The 21,041-nt window shown below is 45.5% G+C and overlaps 2 protein-coding genes and 1 long non-coding RNA gene across 3 annotated transcripts; 1 reads left to right on the forward strand and 2 right to left on the reverse strand.

Annotated features, from left to right (window-relative positions):
• Positions 1–15: 15 nt before the first annotated feature.
• Positions 16–17,704, reverse strand: LOC126986838 (uncharacterized). Its single transcript, XM_050843234.1, has 8 exons — positions 17,459–17,704; positions 16,422–16,655; positions 14,847–14,905; positions 13,671–13,814; positions 12,385–12,608; positions 4,828–4,950; positions 176–3,609; positions 16–27 (listed from the first exon to the last, which is right to left on the reverse strand). The coding sequence occupies exons 2-8, from the start codon at positions 16,551–16,553 to the stop codon at positions 16–18; spliced, it is 4,128 nt and encodes a 1,375-aa protein (XP_050699191.1). The 5' UTR covers positions 16,554–16,655; positions 17,459–17,704.
• LOC126988761 (uncharacterized) lies at positions 7,720–10,452 on the forward strand. The gene is made up of 2 exons (XM_050847162.1): positions 7,720–8,587; positions 9,869–10,452. Exons 1-2 carry the CDS (start codon positions 7,859–7,861, stop codon positions 10,169–10,171), a joined length of 1,032 nt encoding a protein of 343 aa, XP_050703119.1. The 5' UTR covers positions 7,720–7,858; the 3' UTR covers positions 10,172–10,452.
• On the reverse strand, positions 8,594–9,858 carry LOC126988951 (uncharacterized). Its single transcript, XR_007742690.1, has 3 exons — positions 9,688–9,858; positions 9,412–9,549; positions 8,594–9,205 (listed from the first exon to the last, which is right to left on the reverse strand). It is a non-coding gene; the product is annotated as an uncharacterized LOC126988951 (long non-coding RNA).
• Positions 17,705–21,041: the final 3,337 nt, after the last annotated feature.

The raw sequence follows: 21,041 nt of genomic DNA on the forward strand, positions 1-21,041 counted from the left end.
TAGTTCTTTCTTTCATCATTTCAGAGTCTTTTTCTTTCACAACCCAAGTAGGTTTTAACACAGCAACATTTGTCCTTCCCTTCAAAGCATCTGTGATTTCTTCGTCCTCACAAATAGGAGTCTCTTCAGCCTTTTCTGTCGTTCTTTCTTTCATCATTTTAAAGTCTTTTTCTACCACAACCAAAGTAGGTTTTAACACAGCAACATTTGTCCTTCCCTTCAAAGCATCTGTGATTTCTTCTTCCACACAAATAGGAGTCTCTTCAGCCTCTTCTGTTGTTCTTCCTTTCATCATTTCAGAGTCTTTTTCTTTCACAACCCAAGAAGGTTTTAACACAGCAACATTTGTCCTTCCCTTCAAAGCATCTGTGATTTCTTCGTCCTCACAAATAGGAGTCTCTTCAGCCTTTTCTGTAGTTCTTCCTTTCATCATTTCAGAGTCTTTTTCTACCACAGCGACAGTTCTTTTTTCCTCCTCAATAAACATATGTTCCACAGCATCTGACGGTCTTTTCCCCACATTCTCCGCAGCATTTTCTATGATGGCTTCAACGTTTTCACTCGGAACTGTGATTATCCTTTCTATACCATCTACGTTTTTTCCTTCGTCAGCTTCACGAGGTTGTTCTTCTTCATCGTCAATGGAGTTCCCTTTTCTGGTTCTTGAGGTTCTTTCGTTCTCAGGTTCTGTGACGTTTCCTATCCCATCTGTGTTTCTTTCTTCCGTGTGTGTTGAGAGTTTTTGTTTCATGGTTATTAAGGGTTTTCGGGTTTTAGATTCTGTTAGGCTTTCTCTGTCGATTTCCGCTCTTGCTTCCTTGTCAATTGTTTCTTTATTAATATTTTCAAGGCTTTCCTGTGGTGTTTCAATCGTACATTCTTCCACGATTGTTCTGCGTTCTGCTTTCACAACCCCGAATTTTTGCTTTTTCTGGGGTTCAGTAACTTCTGTTCTTCCTTCCTTGCCAACTGTTTCTTTATTAATATTTTCAAGGCTTTCCTCTGGTGTTTCTATCGTACGTTCTTCCACGATTGTTCTGCGTTCTGCTTTCACAACCCCGAATTTTTGCTTTTTCTGGGGTTCAGTAACTTCTGTTCTTCCTTCCTTTCCAACTGTTTCTTTATTAATATTTTCAAAGCTTTCCTCTGGTGTTTCAATCGTACATTCTTCCATGATTGTTCTGCGTTCTGCTTTCACAACCCCGAATTTTTGCTTTTTCTGGGGTTCAGTAACTTCTGTTCTTCCTTCCTTGCCAACTGTTTCTTTATTAATATTTTCAAGGCTTTCCTGTGGTGTTTCAATCGTACATTCTTCCACGATTGTTCTGCGTTCTGCTCTCACAACCCCGGTATTTTGTTTGTTCCGTGGTTCAGGAGTTTTTGTCCGAACCCCTTTCAAGGCTTCCTCATTTTCGCAATCTCCTTTATCCTCCTCATTAAACATTTCCTGGGCATCTGCACCCACTGGTCCCCTTCCATCAGGCCCAGCAGAGTTAACTACAGCTAACCTTACCCTCTGCTCCTTGGGACTCTCCTTATTTTGTGTGTTTGGGGTGTCAGTACAAGGACGATTGTTGTTGACGCCCTTATGAACTGGCTGCTGGAGGTGGTGCTGACACTGTTTTTGATGCCTTATAGAAACATTATCTTTCTCTGCTTCTTCGGACTCCAGGCCTGGGGGTGGAACGCTATCCTCCAGATCACAGGAGAAGCTTTGAGTTGATGGGAAGCTAAACGTTGACGCTCGTTTTCGATGTACTTTCTCGTCCTCCTTTTCGTCGTCCGGGTCTAAAGTGTCCGTAGAAAGATCAAGGTCTTCTTGGAGAATGTTGTCCCTGTATGAGCTCCCCACGGAAAACCCCTCGGACATCTGCGTGGTGAAAATCCTCGGGGGAACGGAAATCTCATCTCCAATCTCATCCTCTCCGTTATGTATTTTCATCTCCTGTTCCTCTTCTTCAGACTCACTTAATGGGGCCAGTAAGCTATGGATCACATATGGGTCATGAACGCCTGTCTTCGGATGGCTGTGTCCCTCTGAACTATAAGGCGAAAGGGCGTCCATATCTTCCAGTTTTTCATGTGGCTTCATCTTCTGCAGAATGACCCTCAGCTCCTCATCCAAGTGGTATGAGGTTACTGAAGGACCTGGGTCACTAGGCTCTAAAGATGGTATGGCTGGGTCAACATCACTGTCCTGTGGTCTTGGCAAAAGTTCATAATTGGATCTTTGTTTAGTCGATTCTCGGGGGTACATTGCCGTCACTCTGGCAGATGTGTGACGACCAGCCTCAACTGTACTGTTTGAGGGGTTACTTTCTGGGTCCTTTGTGGGAATGTTGTCCGTGGAAGTTGTGCTGTTACGGTTAACTGTGTCCATCCCTGTATTTCGTGGGTCAATTTCTGGGTCTTTTCTGGCAATGTTGTCCGTGGAAGTTGTTTTGATGTGTTTAACTGTGTCCATCCCTGTATCTGGTGGGCCAAAAGTTGTTCCAGCTATACTCTTATGACATCTCGGTATGGAGTCACTTGCAATGTCTTCTGCGCTGGTTAATTCCGTTAGACCTTTCTCAATCTGACTGCCTCCTCTGTTGGGTAAGGGATCAGTCTCACGGATTTCCACGCTGGTGTTGAGAATAGAAGGTAATTTTGTTAGACTTTCCTCATGCTTGTTGCCTCCTCTGTTGGGTAAGGGATCAGTCTCACGGATTTCCACGCTGGTGTTGAGAATAGAAGGTAATTTTGTTAGACTTTCCTCATGCTTGTTGCCTCCTCTATTGGGTAAGGGATCAGTTTCTATGTCCTCTCCACTGGTGTCGAGAATAGACGTTGATTTAGCTAGACCTTTCTTATCCTTACCGACATCTGTTTTGGGTAAGGAATCACTCTCAATCTCCTCTCCACTGGTGTCGAGAATAGAAGTTGATTTAGCTAGACCTTTCTTACCCTTACCGACATCTGTTTTGGGTAAGGAATCACTCTCAATCTCCTCAACACTGGAGTCCAAAATAGAAATTGATTTAGTTATAGCATTTCTATCCTTACTGTCATCTGTATTGGGTAAGGGATCGCTCTCAATCTCCTCTCCACTGGTGTCGAGAATAGAAGTTGATTTAGTAAGACCTTTCTCATCCTCACTGCAACATGAATCTACTACATGTGAAGCTGCCCCATGTACAGTGTTGTGACGGTTTCCAGGCGGTGTGTACGAAGCAGAAGTTGTGACCACCTCTGGCAAGTCCTTTTTTGGGGTCCTAGAGCAAGGCATTTCACACCTTCTGACAGCTCTATGCTCAGGTGAACCTTTTTCCACAGCTTTGGAGATATCTGACTTATAGTACTGGTCTCCATCCCCTTTGGTTATCTCACGTATTTCCTCTTCTCTGTCAGATGCAATGATATTCTCCAGTTGCTTGCCCTCACTGTCCTCACCACCAACCTCGTCATCCTCACACTCTGCATCAAAGTCATCTAGCCAAGTTGCCTCGAGGGGTCGCACTTGTATATGTTGGCAGAGGGCTAAGTATTGCTTGTGCAGGACATTCTCGACCTCTCGATGCACGGTTTTCAGGCGAACCCACTCCGGAGATGATTCCTGTAGGAGTTGACCTGGAAAGAAGGGTAGTCACAATGAAATTAAAATATGACATTCAATGCTTGTGTTCAGGATACAGGAAGTCATTTAACCTGGATTCCAATGTTTAACCCGGTAGCAGCGATGGGCCAAATTTGTGGCTTTACTGTGTAGCAGCGATGGGACAAATTTGTGGCTTTACCGTGTAGCAGCGATGGGCCAAATTTGTGGCTTTACTGTGTAGCAGCGATGGGCCAAATTTGTGGCTTTACCGTGCAGCAGCGACGGGCCAAATTTGTGGCTTTACCGTGTAGCAGCGACGGGCCAAATTTGTGGCTTTACCGTGTAGCAGCGACGGGCCAAATTTGTGGCTTTACCGTGTAGCAGCGATGGGCCAAATTTGTGGCTTTACTGTGTAGCAGCGACGGGCCAAATTTGTGCCATGATATAAACCCCCAAAATAGATGATACATAAACTGATCCCAAATGCTTTGATATATATTATGAAATGGTTTGTGTGAGGGGTGATTTTTTCTCATTTTTCTCGCTTGGAGGGACCATTAAGAAACATGGTCCCCGCTGCTACCGGGTTAAAATATCACTACAGTTAACATTTTGAGAGCACGAAATTATAATTGGATAAATCTCAACTCATCTAAATTTTTGAAGGATGAAAATAATAAGATGAGGATATCACCAAGTCAGCAGTCCCCAAAGAGGTTAGCAACTATATTCTCTATACAGCTTCTTTGGCTTAGCATATTGTACAGGAGCTGTGTATTCCATAAACCTAACATCATGATATATTAAAACATGCTGCAGCTGACCCCCCGCTCTTTACAGATTTGTCATTTGCGGGTTTGTGTATTCACGCCAAATTTGGATGAAATCAACATTGCTAAGAAATCTATACCAGTGACCCCATATCCACGGGTTCACTACAAGCAGATTCACTCCAGTGTTTGTTAATAGAGGAGACCTTGTATTTATGTGATTGTGGGCAGCGTCACCTCTCCTGCATCTCCTTGCCTTCCGTGAATGTTTCATTGAACGATAATTGTTGATTTCAGTAAAGTTGCCTATGAGAGCTGCTGAGGGAATGCTGAAGAAATGGGCGAGGCTAATCTTTCCTATAGTGCTGAGTTATATAGATTGTACTGTCTAACATGAAGCCCCTTTGGAGAGTATATGGTCATTGGTGATTAGGGAGGGTTAAATTAATTAGTTAACAAAATAGTGACATTAAAACCGACCTTGGCTGAGGAGGTGACTTCCATATTTGAGAGCAAGACTGAGCCCCCAGCGAGTCTTCTTGAGGGTCCGCTGGTGCTTGGAGTGAGCCAGGGACACCTGTTGCTTAAGCTCCCACTCAGAACCTGTAGAAAAACCTTGTATTAATATCACTACACTAACGCAGCTCCTTCACACTAGCCCTGCAGCTCAGAAACAAAGAAACTTGCACATTCTCCTCTACTGAATCCATTAACCCAGTAGCAGCGACGGGCCGTGGCTTTACCGTGTAGCAGTGACGGGCCATATTTGTGGCTTTACCGTGTAGCAGCGACGGGCCAAATTTGTGGCTTTACCGTGTAGCAGCGACAGGCCAAATTTGTGGGTTTTCCGTGTAGCAGTGACGGGCCAAATTTGTGGGTTTTCCGTGTAGCAGCGACGGGCCAAATTTGTGGGTTTACCGTGTAGCAGCGACGGGCCAAATTTGTGGCTTTACCGTGTAGCAGTGACGGGCCAAATTTGTGGGTTTTCCGTGTAGCAGCGATGGGCCAAATTTGTGGCTTTACCGTGTAGCAGCGACGGGCCAAATTTGTGGCTTTACCGTGTAGCAGCGACGGGCCAAATTTGTGCCATGATATCCCAAAATAGATGATACATAATCTGATCACAAATGCTTTGATATGTATTATGAAATGGTTTGTGTGAGGGATGATTTTTTCTCATTTTCTCGCTTGGAGGGACCATTAAGAAACATGATCCCTGCTGCTACTGGGTTAAAACTGTTTTCCATGTAGAATCATCCAATAAATGGTTGATTATGTAACTGAGTGCTCATCTTTCATGTTGGATGCAGGAATAATTCATAATAACATACTGGAACGTCAAATAAAGTTCATTAAAACTGCAATTCATTATATCAAGATCCATAGGAGCGAGGGTTTACTGTACTTCTTTGCAGCTTGTAGAGTTTCACATTTGAAAATATCCCCAATGGTGCTGAGTGAAGGCAACCTACACTTACCCCTTGCTTTAAAAAAAAATATATATATGTCTATGCCTATAACACGGGTAGGCTTGCTTGAGGGGCCAGGATGGTAGTTGGCCCCAGCCCATCATGGCGCAGGCAAGTGTTTATAGTGGCGCCATCTTCCCCTGGCTCATGCTGCCCCCCGGAACTCCTTGATTCACTTGGACGGTTTCCTCTAGAGTCCGGGTTGATGGGAGGTCTTCAGGACAGCATGTGGGTAGTTTTAAGCCACTTGGCGGTAGCGTTGTCAATAATTTGTAGATTTGTATTAAGTCTCCCCTTTCTCTACCTTGTTCTAGTGTTGGTAAGTCCATTTCCTTAAGTCTTTCCTTGTCTGTTAATCCCTCGAGCTCTGGAACCATTTTTGTTGCCTTCCTTTGTATTCTTTCAAAATTCTTTATGTGTTTCTTCTCAAGGGGAGACAACACTGGCTCTGCATATTCCAACTTTGGTCTGATTATAGTGTGTGTGTGTGTGTGTGTGTGTGTGTGTGTGTGTGTGAGGCGGACACAATTGCTTATCAGGTGTTATCTCCCGCTTATCACAACCATCGCCTTGCCAGGAGGTGAGTGAAAGTATCATGTTTCAAGCTGCAGAGAAAGGAGGAGGTATTTGGTGAGAGCCCAGCCCTTATAAAGCTTGGAAAAAAGTAATTGATGACCGAGGCAAATGCAAGCTGTTACTTACTGATGGTAGTAGATATTTGCAACAAGTGATTAATGGTCATATCATCAGACATTTCGCCGCCCAAGAACACCTACTGAACAAGGCTTTCGTAGGAGTTGTGGGCATTTCCTGGAGTGGTTTTATGGCCCTGGTGGTTTTTGGAAAGTTTCGTTTAGTGGGCGCAACATCTGTGGTCATATGCCGGAGAGAGACAGAAGGGGAAGGAAGTATAGGAGAAGGGAACAGACCCCAGGAGACGGGACACAACCCCCGATTAATACCTGGTACCCATTCACTGCTGGGTGGACAGGTATCGGAAAAGGAAAAGTTGGAAAGTTTACTATAAGCGGGAACATCTGTGGTCATATGCTGAGAGAGACAGAAGGGGAAGGAAGTATAGGAGAAGGAACAGAGGTGGACAGGGCATAGGGTATCGAAGAAAAAGCCATTTTTTCTTTCTCAGGAGTTGTGGGCATTTCCGAGCAGAAGACAACAAGTTAGCCCAGTAGCAGCAGGGATCATGTTTCTTAATGGTCCCTCAAGCCGAAAAAAAAAAAAAACCCCACACACAACATTTCATATATGTATCATCTATTCTGGGGGTTGGATCATTCTGAGATATTAACCTGGTAGCAGATGCTTGACCAAATTTGTGGCTTTACCGTAGAGCAAGCGCAACAAATTGTGTTTACTTACCGTAGCAGCGACAGGCATTTAATTTTTTTATACTGTGATATTTTCTCATTTTCTCGCTGGGAGGAATAGATTAAGAAACACCCTGCCTTGCTGTGGGTTAGTAAGTTACAGGTTGCTCTTAAAATCAAGGACTTTTTTTTATAATTGAAACACAACTTAGTAGTATTAGCATGGGGCAGCATCTATAAACACTTTGCCTCCGCGCATGGGAGGCGGGGGCTAACCATCTCTAAGTTTGGAAAGTTTAGTTTAGTTCGGCAACATCTGTGGTCATATGCCGGAGAGAGACAGAAGGGGAAGGAAGTATAGGAGAAGGGAACAGACCCCAGGAGACGGGACACAACCCCCGATTAATACCTGGTACCCATTCACTGCTGGGTGGACAGGGGCGTAGGGTATCGGAAAAGCCTCCCAAATTGTTCCACTCCGCCCGGGAATCGAACCCAGGCTCTCTTGGTTGTGAGCTGAGTGTGCTAACCACTGCACCACGAAGCAGTTGCCCCTCAAGCAAGCCTACTGGCACTATAGGCCTAGACGTAAAGTAAATATATATATATAAAAAAAAATTTAAAGTATGTGTGTGTGCATTTTTCATACAACTGTGTCTGACATTTCTGCCATTCCTCCACAGACTACTAATATATTACAATCAAAGCCATCTTGCAATGCTTACAATCAGCCAGTTACTCCTCCTGCTGTCCCTCCCATGTCTTAATTGCAATGCAGAAGGCCAGTTGACAGTGGTTCGTTTGGCAAATGGCGGGACAAGTCGACCATTTAGGGTTGGACCACTCGATCATGACCATTCAGTGTTGATGCCAAATGAACCCCAACCAATGTACGCAGCCCCACCAAGCGACCTTCCGCCAAACACCTCAGAAATAACATCCGCGTCAGTGACTCCACAGGCCACAAGTACATCAACGTCAACAAGTACATCAACATCGACAAGCACTTCAACTTCGACAAGTACATCAACTTCCACGAGTACATCAACAATCAAGCTATCCTCCACAACTTCAAGTCAACCCCAAACATCCCAAGCTACCCCCTCCTCCGGGCCTCCACTGCCATGCCACCAATCCTGCCTGGACGCCCTCAACTCAACCCACCTTATACCTAACAGCAATGTGGTTTTCACGGCTGGGTCCTCCCTCACCCTGGAGTGCCATATGTCTCTGGTGCCTGATCTTATCCTGGAGGAACAGCTGTGGCTTTTCCATCCGGGGGGGAGTCCCGAGGGCAGATGTTCTCTCACCCCTCATGAGTCCCTCCACTTGTGCCCAGGTTTTCCAGCGGTCTCGGAGACGGACTACAACAATGGTACTTATCTGCGGCAGGTTCTAACGCTCTCCAGCTTAGGAGCGAACCACACAGGAGAGTATATGTGTCAGGTGAGTACAGTTTGTGTGTGGATGTACTATATATGCTTGTATTGAAGTTGATTTCTAAGTGTGCAGGGGAGGGAAGTGAATTGAGTTTAATTGTTAGTGTTGGTGTGTTGTTGTGACAAGTGAGCGCGTATTTGTTTTCTGAGTGAGTCTATTGTACCGCAGTCTAAAATCTGTTGAGGGAGGCTGTTCCAGGGGTGTACGGTGCGTGGGAAGTATGTGTGCTTGTGTGCGTCAGTGTTAGTGTTGGTGTGTTGATAAGTGAGTGTGTATTTGTTTTCTGAGTGAGTCTATTGTACCGCAGTCTAAAATCTGTTGAGGGAGGCTGTTCCAGGGGTGTACGGTGCGTGGGAAGTATGTGTGCTTGTGTGCGTCAGTGTTAGTGTGATATGTTTGGTATTTATGGATGTGTGTGTTACGAGTATGTTAACTGTTTGCCTTGCGTAGCTATGTTTGTGGGTCAATGTGAGTGTTTGTGATCTTGTACATAAGCGTAAGTCTGTGTGCTTGTCTGTGTATGTGAAGAGGGTCCATTTTTGTCTGTTCTTTGATAATGTGTTTTTTTCAAGGTGAGAGGAACAAATTCCCAAAAATAGGCAGACTTTCCCAGTGTCCAGGAACCTAACCCCCCCTATTACCTTTGTTTCTTATGGGGAAATTATGTTTAAATAACGCAACATCTCCAGGAACCTAACCCCCCCTATTATCATTGTTTCTTATGGGGAAATTATGTTTAATTACATCAACAGCTCCAGGAACCTAACCCCCCCTATTAGCATTGGTTCTTCTGGGAAATTATGTTTAAATAACGCAACATCTCCAGGAACCTAACCCCCCCTATTATCATTGTTTCTTATGGGGAAATTATGTTTAAATAACACAACATCTCCAGGAACCTAACCCCCCCTATTACCATTGTTTCTTATGGGGAAATTATGTTTAAATAACACAACATCTCCAGGAACCTAACCCCCCCTATTACCATTGTTTCTTATGGGGATATTATGTTTAAATAACACAACATCTCCAGGAACCTAACCCCCCCTATTACCTTTGTTTCTTATGGGGAAATTATGTTTAAATAACGCACCATCTCCAGGAACATAACCCTTGCGTCAATCAATAATAATAATAAATAAATAAATTCAAATAAGAATATAAAGCTTTGCGGGTTGATTTTACGAGGTAGTTTTTCATAGACGCACAGAGAGTACTCCAAGGCAAAGTGTGAGGGTTGCGTGTCTCCGCCCTGAGAGACGAGAGTAACACTGTTATGTCCCACAGATCCGCGTCACCTGCTGCCCTGGGTCTCGGCAGCACCTCATGGCCCAGCAGCAAGAGGCGCGGGTGAGTGTGACCGTGTGGTGGTCTGATTACAGCGTCCAACTTGCAGTGACCGGTGCAGTGGCGGCCGTGCTAATCTTGGCCTTGATAGGAGTAAGTCTGTACGGCTGGAGGCAAGGAAGGAAAGCAGACCACTATGAATGCCCGATTGGGGTGGAAGCTCAAGGCGTTCTCCACCTGCCTCTGATTGACGACAGGGACACAGACAGCTTCGATAGCAGCGTCACGGATGAACAGGACTAACACCATCGCTATCATTCCGTTACATAACCAGTGCAACATCTTTGGTGACCTCTAAAGACTGCTTTCTAATCTCACTCTAAAACAACCACATAAGCTGATTTTATACATTTTCCAGCATGTAAAGGATGAACAGGACTAACACCATCGCTATCATTCCGATACATAACCAGTGCAACATCTTTGGTGACCTCTATAGATTGCTTTCTAATCTCACTCTAAAACTACCACATAAGCTGATTTTATACATTTTCCAGCATATAAAATAAACATATAAAAGATTGTTTTTGACATTCTAATACCTATAAACTTTCGGCCTGTACATGAACACATTGTCACCCTCATAAAATAATCCCCTAAGTCATTTTTCAGCGACGTCCATGGTCATATGCCGGAGAGAGACAGAAGGGGAAGGAGTTATAGGAGAAGGGAACAGACCCCAGGAGACGGGACACAACCCCCGATTAATACCTGGTACCCATTCACTGCTGGGTGGACAGGGGCGTAGGGTATCGGAAAAGGAAAAGTTGGAAAGTTTCGTTTAGTCGGCGCAACATCTGTGGTCATATGCAGGAGAGAGACAGAAGGGGAAGGAATTATAGGAGAAGGGAACAGACCCCAGGAGACGGGACACAACCCCCGATTAATACCTGGTACCCATTCACTGCTGGGTGGACAGGGGCGTAGGGTATCGGAAAAGCCGCCCAAATTTTTCCACTCCGCCTGGGAATCGAACCCGGGCTCTCTTGGTTGTGAGCTGAGTGTGCTAACCACTGCACCACGAAGCCCCCTACTTATATGATAGAGATAGTCCTTACGTTATGACGCGTGCATGACTTACAAACGCTCGCACTTATGATGAGGGCCCGGCATTGTAAAGGAGTTGAAATCATACACTAAAGCTGCATGTTGGGGAGGCGGTGGCTCAACGGATAGCGTGATGGCGCCGCGTTCAGTATGACGCAAGTTCAATCCCCGCCCGGTGCCACCAAGCTGGGATTTTTCCGCCGTCGCCGAGTGGCTTAAAACTACCCACATGCTGTCCTGAAGACCACCCATCAACCCGGATTCTAGATTCTAGGATTAAAGATGAGCTCCGGGAGGGCAGCATGAGCCAATGCAAGATGGCGCCACTGTAAACACTCGCCTGCGCCAGAACGGGCTGGGGCGACCATCAGGCCCCACCAGGAAGAAGCCTTGGGCCGACCATCAGGCTCCACCAGAAAGAAGCCTTGGGCCGACCATCAGGCCCCACCAGGAAGAAGCCTTGGGCCGACCATCAGGCCCCACCAGGAAGAAGCCTTGGGCCGACCATCAGGCTCCACCAGAAAGAAGCCTTGGGCCGACCATCAGGCCCCACCAGGAAGAAGCCTTGGGCCGACCATCAGGCCCCACCAGGAAGAAGCCTTGGGCCGACCATCAGGCTCCACCAGTAAGAAGCCTTGGGCCGACCATCAGGCCCCACCAGGAAGAAGCCTTGGGCCACCATCAGGCACCACCAGGAAGAAGCCTTGGGCCGACCATCAGGCTCCACCAGAAAGAAGCCTTGGGCGACCATCAGGCCCCACCAGGAAGAAGCCTTGGGCCACCATCAGGCCCCACCAGGAAGAAGCCTTGGGCCACCATCAGGCCCCACCAGGAAGAAGCCTTGGGCCACCATCAGGCCCCACCAGGAAGAAGCCTTGGGCCGACCATCAGGCCCCACCAGGAAGAAGCCTTGGGCCGACCATCAGGCTCCACCAGAAAGAAGCCTTGGGCCGACCATCAGGCCCCACCAGGAAGAAGCCTTGGGCCGACCATCAGGCCCCACCAGGAAGAAGCCTTGGGCCGACCATCAGGCCCCACCAGGAAGAAGCCTTGGGCCGACCATCAGGCTCCACCAGAAAGAAGCCTTGGGCCGACCATCAGGCCCCACCAGGAAGAAGCCTTGGGCCGACCATCAGGCCCCACCAGGAAGAAGCCTTGGGCCGACCATCAGGCCCCACCAGGAAGAAGCCTTGGGCCGACCATCAGGCTCCACCAGAAAGAAGCCTTGGGCCGACCATCAGGCCCCACCAGGAAGAAGCCTTGGGCCGACCATCAGGCTCCACCAGAAAGAAGCCAACCAGCGCAATATGCCACGACGTAAAATAAATAAATAAATAAATAAAAAACAAGAATAATATAAATGAAAATCGACATGTATGGAATAAAAAATACCTGAAGACATAACTTACGTGACTTCAGTGAGTTCTCTTCCTTCAATCGCTTCACTTCGCTCCGGAGAAGGACGAGCCTCTTCTCCAAGATTTCCGTAAGATTGGGTTTCAATTTCTCACAGGCTTTTATTTTGTGAGCTTGCTGGTCGACGAGAAAGCGGAGGTTATATTCACTGGATTCAGCCTTCTCTCTACGCACCCTTTCCTCCTTCACAGCATCCTCGGCAACTTGAACTCTCTCCCTGCAATATATATAAGTCTTTCATTACCCCTACAGAACACTAAGGGTCACATTATTAGACATTTCGTTGGCCAAGAACACCTATTTGACAACGCTTTCGTAGGAGTTGTGGGCATTTTCAGGGGTAGTTTGACCCTTCCTCTGTACCGTGAACCTGAAGAAACACTCATTTGACAAGGCTTTCGTAAAAGTTGTGGGCATTTTCAGGAGTAGTTTGACCCTTCCTCTGTACCGTGAACCTGAAGAAACACTCATTTGACAAGGCTTTCGTAGGAGTTGTGGGCATTTTCAGGGGTAGTTTGACACTTCCTCTGTACCGTGACCCTGAAGAAACACTCATTTGACAAGGCTTTCGTAGGAGTTGTGGGCATTTTCAGGGGTAGTTTTATGACCCATCCTCTGTACCGTGAACCTGAAGAAACACTCATTTGACAAGGCTTTCGTAGGAGTTGTGGGCATTTTCAGGGGTAGCTTGACCCTTCCTCTGTACCGTGAACCTGAAGAAACACTCATTTGACAAGGCTTTCGTAGGAGTTGTGGGCATTTTCAGGGGTAGTTTTATGACCCTGGTGGTAGTTTGACCCTTCCTCTGTACCGTGAACCTGAAGAAACACTCATTTGACAAGGCTTTCGTAGGAGTTGTGGGCATTTTCAGGGGTAGTTTTATGACCCTGGTGGTAGTCTGACCCTTCCTCTGTACTGTGAACCTGAAGAAACACTCATTTGACAAGGCTTTCGTAGGAGTTGTGGGCATTTTCAGGGGTAGTTTTATGACCCTGGTGGTAGTTTGACAGGACACAACCCCTGATTAATACCCCCCATTCACTGCTGGGTGGACAGGGGCGTAGGGTACCAGAAAACCCGCCAAAATTTTCCACTCCGCCCGGGAATCGAACCTGGGCTCTCTCGATTGTGAGCCGAGTGTGCTAACCACTGCACCACGAAGCCCCCTATGAAAAACCTGAGAGGAAGATAAACAAGAGAACAAGATAAGCTCAAACAATATCACAGCAACAGATAACAGAGCCAAACAGGGAGAAGGACAGGAAGGAAGTGTACTTACCTGAGTGGGTTCATTTCAAGCAGCAAATTGGTCAGCTGTTCCCGCATCTCCCCACACTCCCTGCTCTGTTGGTCCAGGGACATCTGCAGCTGAAGACACCTCTGCTTCTGCCGTTTGTAGTCGGCAGCCACGTGAAGTAACATGCTGAGAACGATGAGATTCCCCTGATTGAACCTTGCCCTGTAGTGACCTGATTTATGAATGCTGTCTCTTCTATTTCACTTATGAGATGTGGAACGTGTGGACCAAACTCAACATTCCCGCCCCCCCCCTTTTTTTTTACAACAAAGGAGACAGCTCAAGGGCACACAAAAAAAGGAAACAATAATAAAAAAAGCCCGCTACTTGCCGCTCCTACAAAAACGAATCACAAGAGGTGGCCGAAAGAGAGGTCAATTTCGGGAGAGCTTCCAACACTCACCCAAATTTTGAGACAGTAGACCAACCATGAGGCTAAATCCCAGCACTAGTTAGCCATGGTTTATTGACACGATTATATTCTTAAATGGGAAGGATTCACACTAATTCAACATGGCTGTGAAGTAACAACAAATATATAAAATCTTAAATTTGTGAGGTTAGATTTGGAAGTGTGGCAAGAGTGGAGAGAGGGCATGGTAGGGAAAGTTGGAAAGTTTCGTTTAGTCGGCGCAACATCTGTGGTCATATGCCGGAGAGGGACAGAAGGGGAAGGAATTATACGAGAAGGGAACAGACCCCAGGAGACGGGACACAGCCCTCGATTAATACCTGGTACCCATTCACTGCTGGGTGGACAGGGGCATAGGGTATCGGAAAAGGAAAAGTTGGAAAGTTTCGTTTAGTCGGCGCAACATCTGTGGTCATATGCCGGAGAGGGACAGAAGGGGAAGGGATTATACGAGAAGGGAACAGACCCCAGGAGACGGGACACAGCCCTCGATTAATACCTGGTACCCATTCACTGCTGGGTGGACAGGGGCGTAGGGTAACGGAAAAGCCGCTGAAATTTTCCCACTCCGCCTGGGAATCGAACCCAGGCTCTCTCGGTTGTGAGCTGAGTGTGCTAACCACTGCACCACGAAGCCCTCTGGTTCTGGAGAAAACTGAATGAGTGCACAAAAACAATAGTGGAAACTCTTTGACCCCAGTGAAAGTAAAATGACTTACTGCTCCTGGAAATATAACAATACTCACTCCCTTTGGTCCAGTTTGAGGCGGAAGAAGTTATTCCATTCTCGGCTGATTTTCAAGTGCTGAAACAATAGGAAAAAGCTTATTACTCCTGCTGTCATATAAGTGAGGGTTATAATCACTCTTTTAAACCACACAAAAAACAATTACATAGATTCATTTAACCCGGTAGCAGCGGGGATCATGTTTCTTAATGGTCCCTCCAAGCGAGAAAAATGAGAAAAAATCACCCCTCACACAAACCATTTCATAATATATATCAAAGCATTTGTGATCAGTTTATGTATCATCTATTTTTGGGGGGTTTATATCATGGCACAAATTTGGCCCGTCGCTGCTACACGGTAAAGCCACAAATTTGGCCCGTCGCTGCTACACGGTAAAGCCACAAATTTGGCCCATCGCTGCTACACGGTAAAGCCACAAATTTGTCCCGTCGCTACTAAGGTAAAGCCACAAATTTGGCCCATCGCTGCTACACGGTAAAGCCACAAATTTGGCCCATCGCTGCTACACGGTAAAGCCACAAATTTGGCCCGTCGCTGCTACACGGTAAAGCCACAAATTTGGCCCGTCGCTGCTACCAGGTTAATTTCTCCCTCTCCAGACTGAATCAATTTCTCATGTGTTTCGAGACACTGAGATAATGTGAAACTAGGTAGATTAAGTCCACCCACTGAATAGAAAAGAATAGAGAGAAGAGAGGGTACAGGACACAGGGATATGATAGGCATGCTCAAGTATCTTAGGTGAGTCTTCTGTACGTTTTCCAAGCAAGAACTGTCCTTCACTTAGACCCCCAAATCCATGTATATGCACAGGGACATTGAAAGGCATGCTCAAGTATCTTAGGTGAGTCTTCTGTACGTTTTCCAAGCAAGAACTGTCCTTCACTTAGACCCCCAAATCCATGAATATGCACAGGGACATTGAAAGGCATGCTCATGTATCTTAGGTGAGTCTTCTGTATGTTTTCCAAGCAAGAACTGTCCTTCACTTAGACCCCCAAATCCATGAATATGCTCAGGGACATTGAAAGGCATGATCAAGTATCTTATGGGAGTCTTCTGTACGTTTTCCAAGCAAGAACTGTCCTTCACTTAGACCCTGAAATCCATGTATATGCACAGAGACATTGAAAGGCATGCTCATGTATCTTAGGTGAGTCTACTGTACGTTTTCCAAGCAAGAAATGTCCTTCACTTAGACCCCGAAATCCATGAATATGCACTGGGACATTGAAAGGCATGCTCATGTATCTTAGGTGAGTCTACTGTACGTTTTCCAAGCAAGAAATGTCCTTCACTTAGACCCCGAAATCCATGTATATGCACTGGGACATTGAAAGGCATGATCAAGTATAATAGGTGAGTCTACTGTACGTTTTCCAAGCAAGAACTGTCCTTCACTTAGACCCCCAAATCCATGAATATGCAAACTCATGAAACATTAAATACACTAACTCATGAATGCGATAGAGGGATGACTCACCAAAATGACAAGATGGGTAAGTGTTATTTAAATTACAGGTGTAGCATAACCCAATGATCGTCACAGCCTTACCCAGCCCAAACTCACCCGGCTCAACAACTTGCAATTTGGACAGTTGTTGGAAGGGAGGAGAACTTCATTTTGGGACTGTACGAGGGCTACGGCAGGGACAGGAGTCACATCCTGAGAAGAGGACGAGTCCCCCTGTTCTGAGGCCATGGTTGGAGATGAACTGGAACCAGGAACTCAACTGGAGACAAGAGGAGAAGGCTCACTCTCCAACTCCAAGGGATGTCTTCTTTGTCCCCATAGTGTGCCGTTCTGTAGGGAAACAAAAGAAAGTTAAAGAAGCAGATTAAGAATACAAAATAAGCACTAAAAAAGCCTTAATCACTCTCTCTCTCTGATATTTTTAACCCGGTAGCAGCGATGGGCCAAATTTGTGGCTTTACCGTGTACCAGCGACAGGTCAAATTTTTGCCATGATATAAATGAGAGAGAGAGAGGGGTGGGCGAGACATGAGGGTGTTGGCGCCTCGGTGTCTGAGAGAGAGAGAGAGAGAGAGAGAGAGAGAGAGAGAGAGAGAGAGAGAGAGAGAGAGAGAGCCAATGAGACTTCCTAATTCTAGACACAAGGCGGTGTATACTGTAGCTCATCTTAAATACATGATCCATTAAGTACATGTCCCTTAAATACATGTCCCTTAAATACATGATCCATTAAGTACATGTCCCTTAAATACATGATCCATTAAGTACATGTCCCTTAAATACATGATCCTTTAAATACATGTCCCAAAAGTACATGTCCCTTAAATACATGTCCTTTAAATACATGATCCATTAAGTACATGTCCCAAAAGTACATGTCCCTTAAATACATGTCCCTTAAATACATGTCCTTTAAATACATGTCCTTTAAATACATGTCCCAAAAGTACATGTCCCTTAAATACATGTCCTTTAAATACATGTCCCAAAAGTACATGTCCCTTAAATACATGTCCCTTAAATACATGTCCCAAAAGTACATGTCCCTTAAATACATGTCCTTTAAATACATGTCCCTTAAATACATGTCCCTTAAATACATGTCCTTTAAATACACGCCCCTCAATAATTACCTAAGTACTATCTCATGCCCGCCATCTCGTGGGTATTTTCCTCCTTTTCTTTACTTCAGCTTAGGTCTTTTCCCTCCCTCGCGTCTCCTTGAGGAAATTATCGGGGCTACCTTCTCCTGATCCCCGTCCTCTGGTAGATCATACACTGTGCCCTTGAGCCGCGTCACCCTAATAGGCTCTTTATATACATCAGCGTAAGGGAGTCGCCATCACCTGATCCTCGTCCACGCAGGTTTGTTTACATCCGCCCAGAACGTCCTGCCCAGCGTTGCCAGATTATCGTACTCAGAGCCTCATATTTACCAGTTTCTGACGCCTAACTATTGCCAAGAAACACCAATAATTAACCATTTTAATGATAACTCTATATGAAGGCAGTTACTGGGGTAGAGGAGGCAGATTTTGGGTCGGAAATGGGCAAACAGAGAAGGCTGAGTACGACAATCTGGTAACGTTGGTCCGGACTGGAGGCCTCGCTACCATATTGTCGTACTCGGCCTCTTATGTTTGCCGATTTTCGACCTAAAAACTGTCAAATCATACACTGTGCCCTTGAGCCGCGTCACCCTAATAGGCTCTTTATATACGTAAGGGAGTCGCCATCACCTGCTGATCCTCGTCCACGCAGGTTTGTTTACATCCGCCCAGAACGTCCTGCCCAGCGTTGCCAGATTATCGTACTCAGAGCCTCATATTTACCGGTTTCTGACGCCTAACTATTGCCAGGAAACACCAGTAATTAACCATTTTAATGATAACTCTATATGAAGGCAGTTATTGGGGTAGAGGAGGCAGTTTTTGGGTCGGAAATGGGCAAACAGAGAAGGCTGAGTACGACAATCTGGTAACGCTGGACTCCTGACTGGAGGCACCGCTACCATATTGTCGTACTCGTCCTTTTATGTTTGCCGATTTTCGACCTAAAAACTGTTTCCTCCACCCCAAAACCTGGCGTCTTATAAGATTATCAATAAGATGGTTTATTATTGGTGTTTATTGACAATTGTTATGCGTCATAAATCGGTAAACATGAGGTTCTGAGTACGATAATCTGGCAACGGTGGTCCGGACTGGAGGCACCGCTACCATATTGTCGTACTCGTCCTCTTATGTTTGCCGATTTTCGACCTAAAAACTGTTTCCTCCACCCCAAAACCTGGCGTCATATAAGATTATCGATAAGATGGTTTATTATTGGTGTTTCTTGACGATTGTTATGGGTCAGACACAGGTAAATACGATGTTCTGAGTACGATAATCTGGTACGGGGACTTGAGGGAGCCAATGTATAAACCTCCCAGACCCTGCACTGTACTTTATTCTTATGGTTATTATTATTATTATAGGTTCTTTCATTTTAGTTCCCTTTTTGTATTACCAACGCTCCCTTTATATATATACACCTAGAGTCCCTTAATAGTACCGACAACCTTGGCCTGCTTATCCCCGCGCTTTTCAAACTCGCGCACACGTCCAGGATCTGAATCCTCAACTCCACTACGGTCCGCCACATATATGGCAAAGGCCAGTCTCCCTTAAGGGGCGCTATCTTTAAGAAGAAGAAAAAGCTAAAGTAGAAACGGCCACATAGACCGCATGCTTAAGTAACACCGTCTATTTCGTTTGACTTAAATATACTCGTCACTCCCAATTACAGGCCCATAGATTTGGCAGATTTTGGGGGGGGCAAGAGGGCATCATAGCTTCAGGGGTTGGGAGTGTGGGTGGAGGGAGCAAATCGAGTATGCGTAGCTAGGGGAATGTTTTTGAAAATGAATTATACAGAGAACATGGGAGGTTGTAGCCCGCTGCTATACCAATCATTCTTTCTGTGAAGCCGTTTTGCCAAGTTGCTTAAGGGTTCATAAAAGTCCAAGGGAGATTTCTTACTTCCAGGCAACGTTGCCAGATTGTCGTACTCTGCCAATTATGTTTGCCGATTTCCGACCCAAAAACTGCTTTCATCACCCAAATAACTGCCTTCATGTAAGATTATTGTTTAAATGGTTAATTACTGGTGTTTCATGGCAACAGCAATGGGCCAGAAACCGGTAAATACGCGGATCTTGAGTACGATAATCTGGCAACGGTGCTTCCAGGGACTGTTTTACCAGAAGATGGTTCATGATTTATAATAATGAGAGCTCCCTTAAAAAATTACTGGCGTTATCAGTAAATGAAACACCTTAGGCATTATCATTTAGCTGCGAATCACAGGAATCCTTATACTATTTATAGCCTCTTCCATTTAGCGTAACCTGTTTCTGGGTCGTGATCTGTAGAGTCCCTTAATAGATAGAGTCCCGACAACCTAAGATTTGGACGCCATTATTGGTCCTGTTTTCACCACGAGAGCGTGTGCTAGCGTTTGAAAAGCACGGCGGAAACAGGCCCAATAATGGCGTCCAAATCTTAGGTAGTCGGGACTCTATAAGCGACTCTACAGATCACGACCCAAAAACAGGTTACGCTAAATGGAAGACGCTATTAAAGGTTTCGGCACTCAAGTCCTCAGCCAGCTCCAAGTGTTGTGCTTGTGGAAGCTTATATAAATAAACATAATAGCCTGCAAATTCCTAGGGGGGTTGATCTCTTCACTCTACTGTTCACCCGTTAACCCCCACTTAGAATACGCAGTGCAGTGCTGGTCCCCATACTACAGGAAAGACATCCTCGAACTTGCAAGTACTGGAACTGAGACATGGAGGATGAAGAGAGATGTCAAAGGTCATGGCTGATAACATTGGAACAGAGAAGGACGAGAGGAGATATAATTGAAACTTATAAAATCCTAAACGGGATCGAAAATATTGAAAGACATCCTCGAACTGGAGAGGGCGCAAAGGAGGATGACGAAACAAGCACTGGAACTGAGACATGGAGGATGAAGAGAGATGTCAAAGGTCATGGCTGATAACATTGGAACAGAGAAGGACGAGAGGAGATATAATTGAAGCTTATAAAATTGTAAACGGGATCGAAAATGTTGATAAAGCAATCTTCCTTCAATACAGCGAAGCAAAATCCTACCTCAGCATTTTATTAGAAATTCATCATACGGAAATAACAAGAGAACATAAAAGGAAAGTGAAAAGATGCTTGAAAGATTTCCATATATAAAACGTTTCCAAAAATTGTATTGAAAAGTGTGACAGCCTGCACAAAGGTTGTTCAGACCATAATAGTCTTCTACTAATACTAATAGTCTTCTACCTCTTAAATTTCGCCGCCATGTTGCCTCTCTTTCTATCTTCTATCGATATTTTCACGCTGACTGCTCTTCTGAACTTGCTAACTGCATGCCTCCCCCCCTCCCGCGGCCTCATCACACATGACTTTCTACTCAAGCTCATCCCTTTACTGTCCAAATCCCTTATGCAAGAGTTAACCAGCATCTTCACTCTTTCATCCCTATACTGTCCAAATCCCTTATGCAAGAGTTAACCAGCATCTTCACTCTTTCATCCCTTTACTGTCCAAATCCCTTATGCAAGAGTTAACCAGCATCTTCACTCTTTCATCCCTTTACTGTCCAAATCCCTTATGCAAGAGTTATCCAGCATCTTCACTCTTTCATCCCTAT

The sequence above is a fragment of the Eriocheir sinensis genome, chromosome 6 (assembly GCF_024679095.1).
Source record: "Eriocheir sinensis breed Jianghai 21 chromosome 6, ASM2467909v1, whole genome shotgun sequence".
Classification (NCBI taxonomy): domain Eukaryota; kingdom Metazoa; phylum Arthropoda; class Malacostraca; order Decapoda; family Varunidae; genus Eriocheir; species Eriocheir sinensis.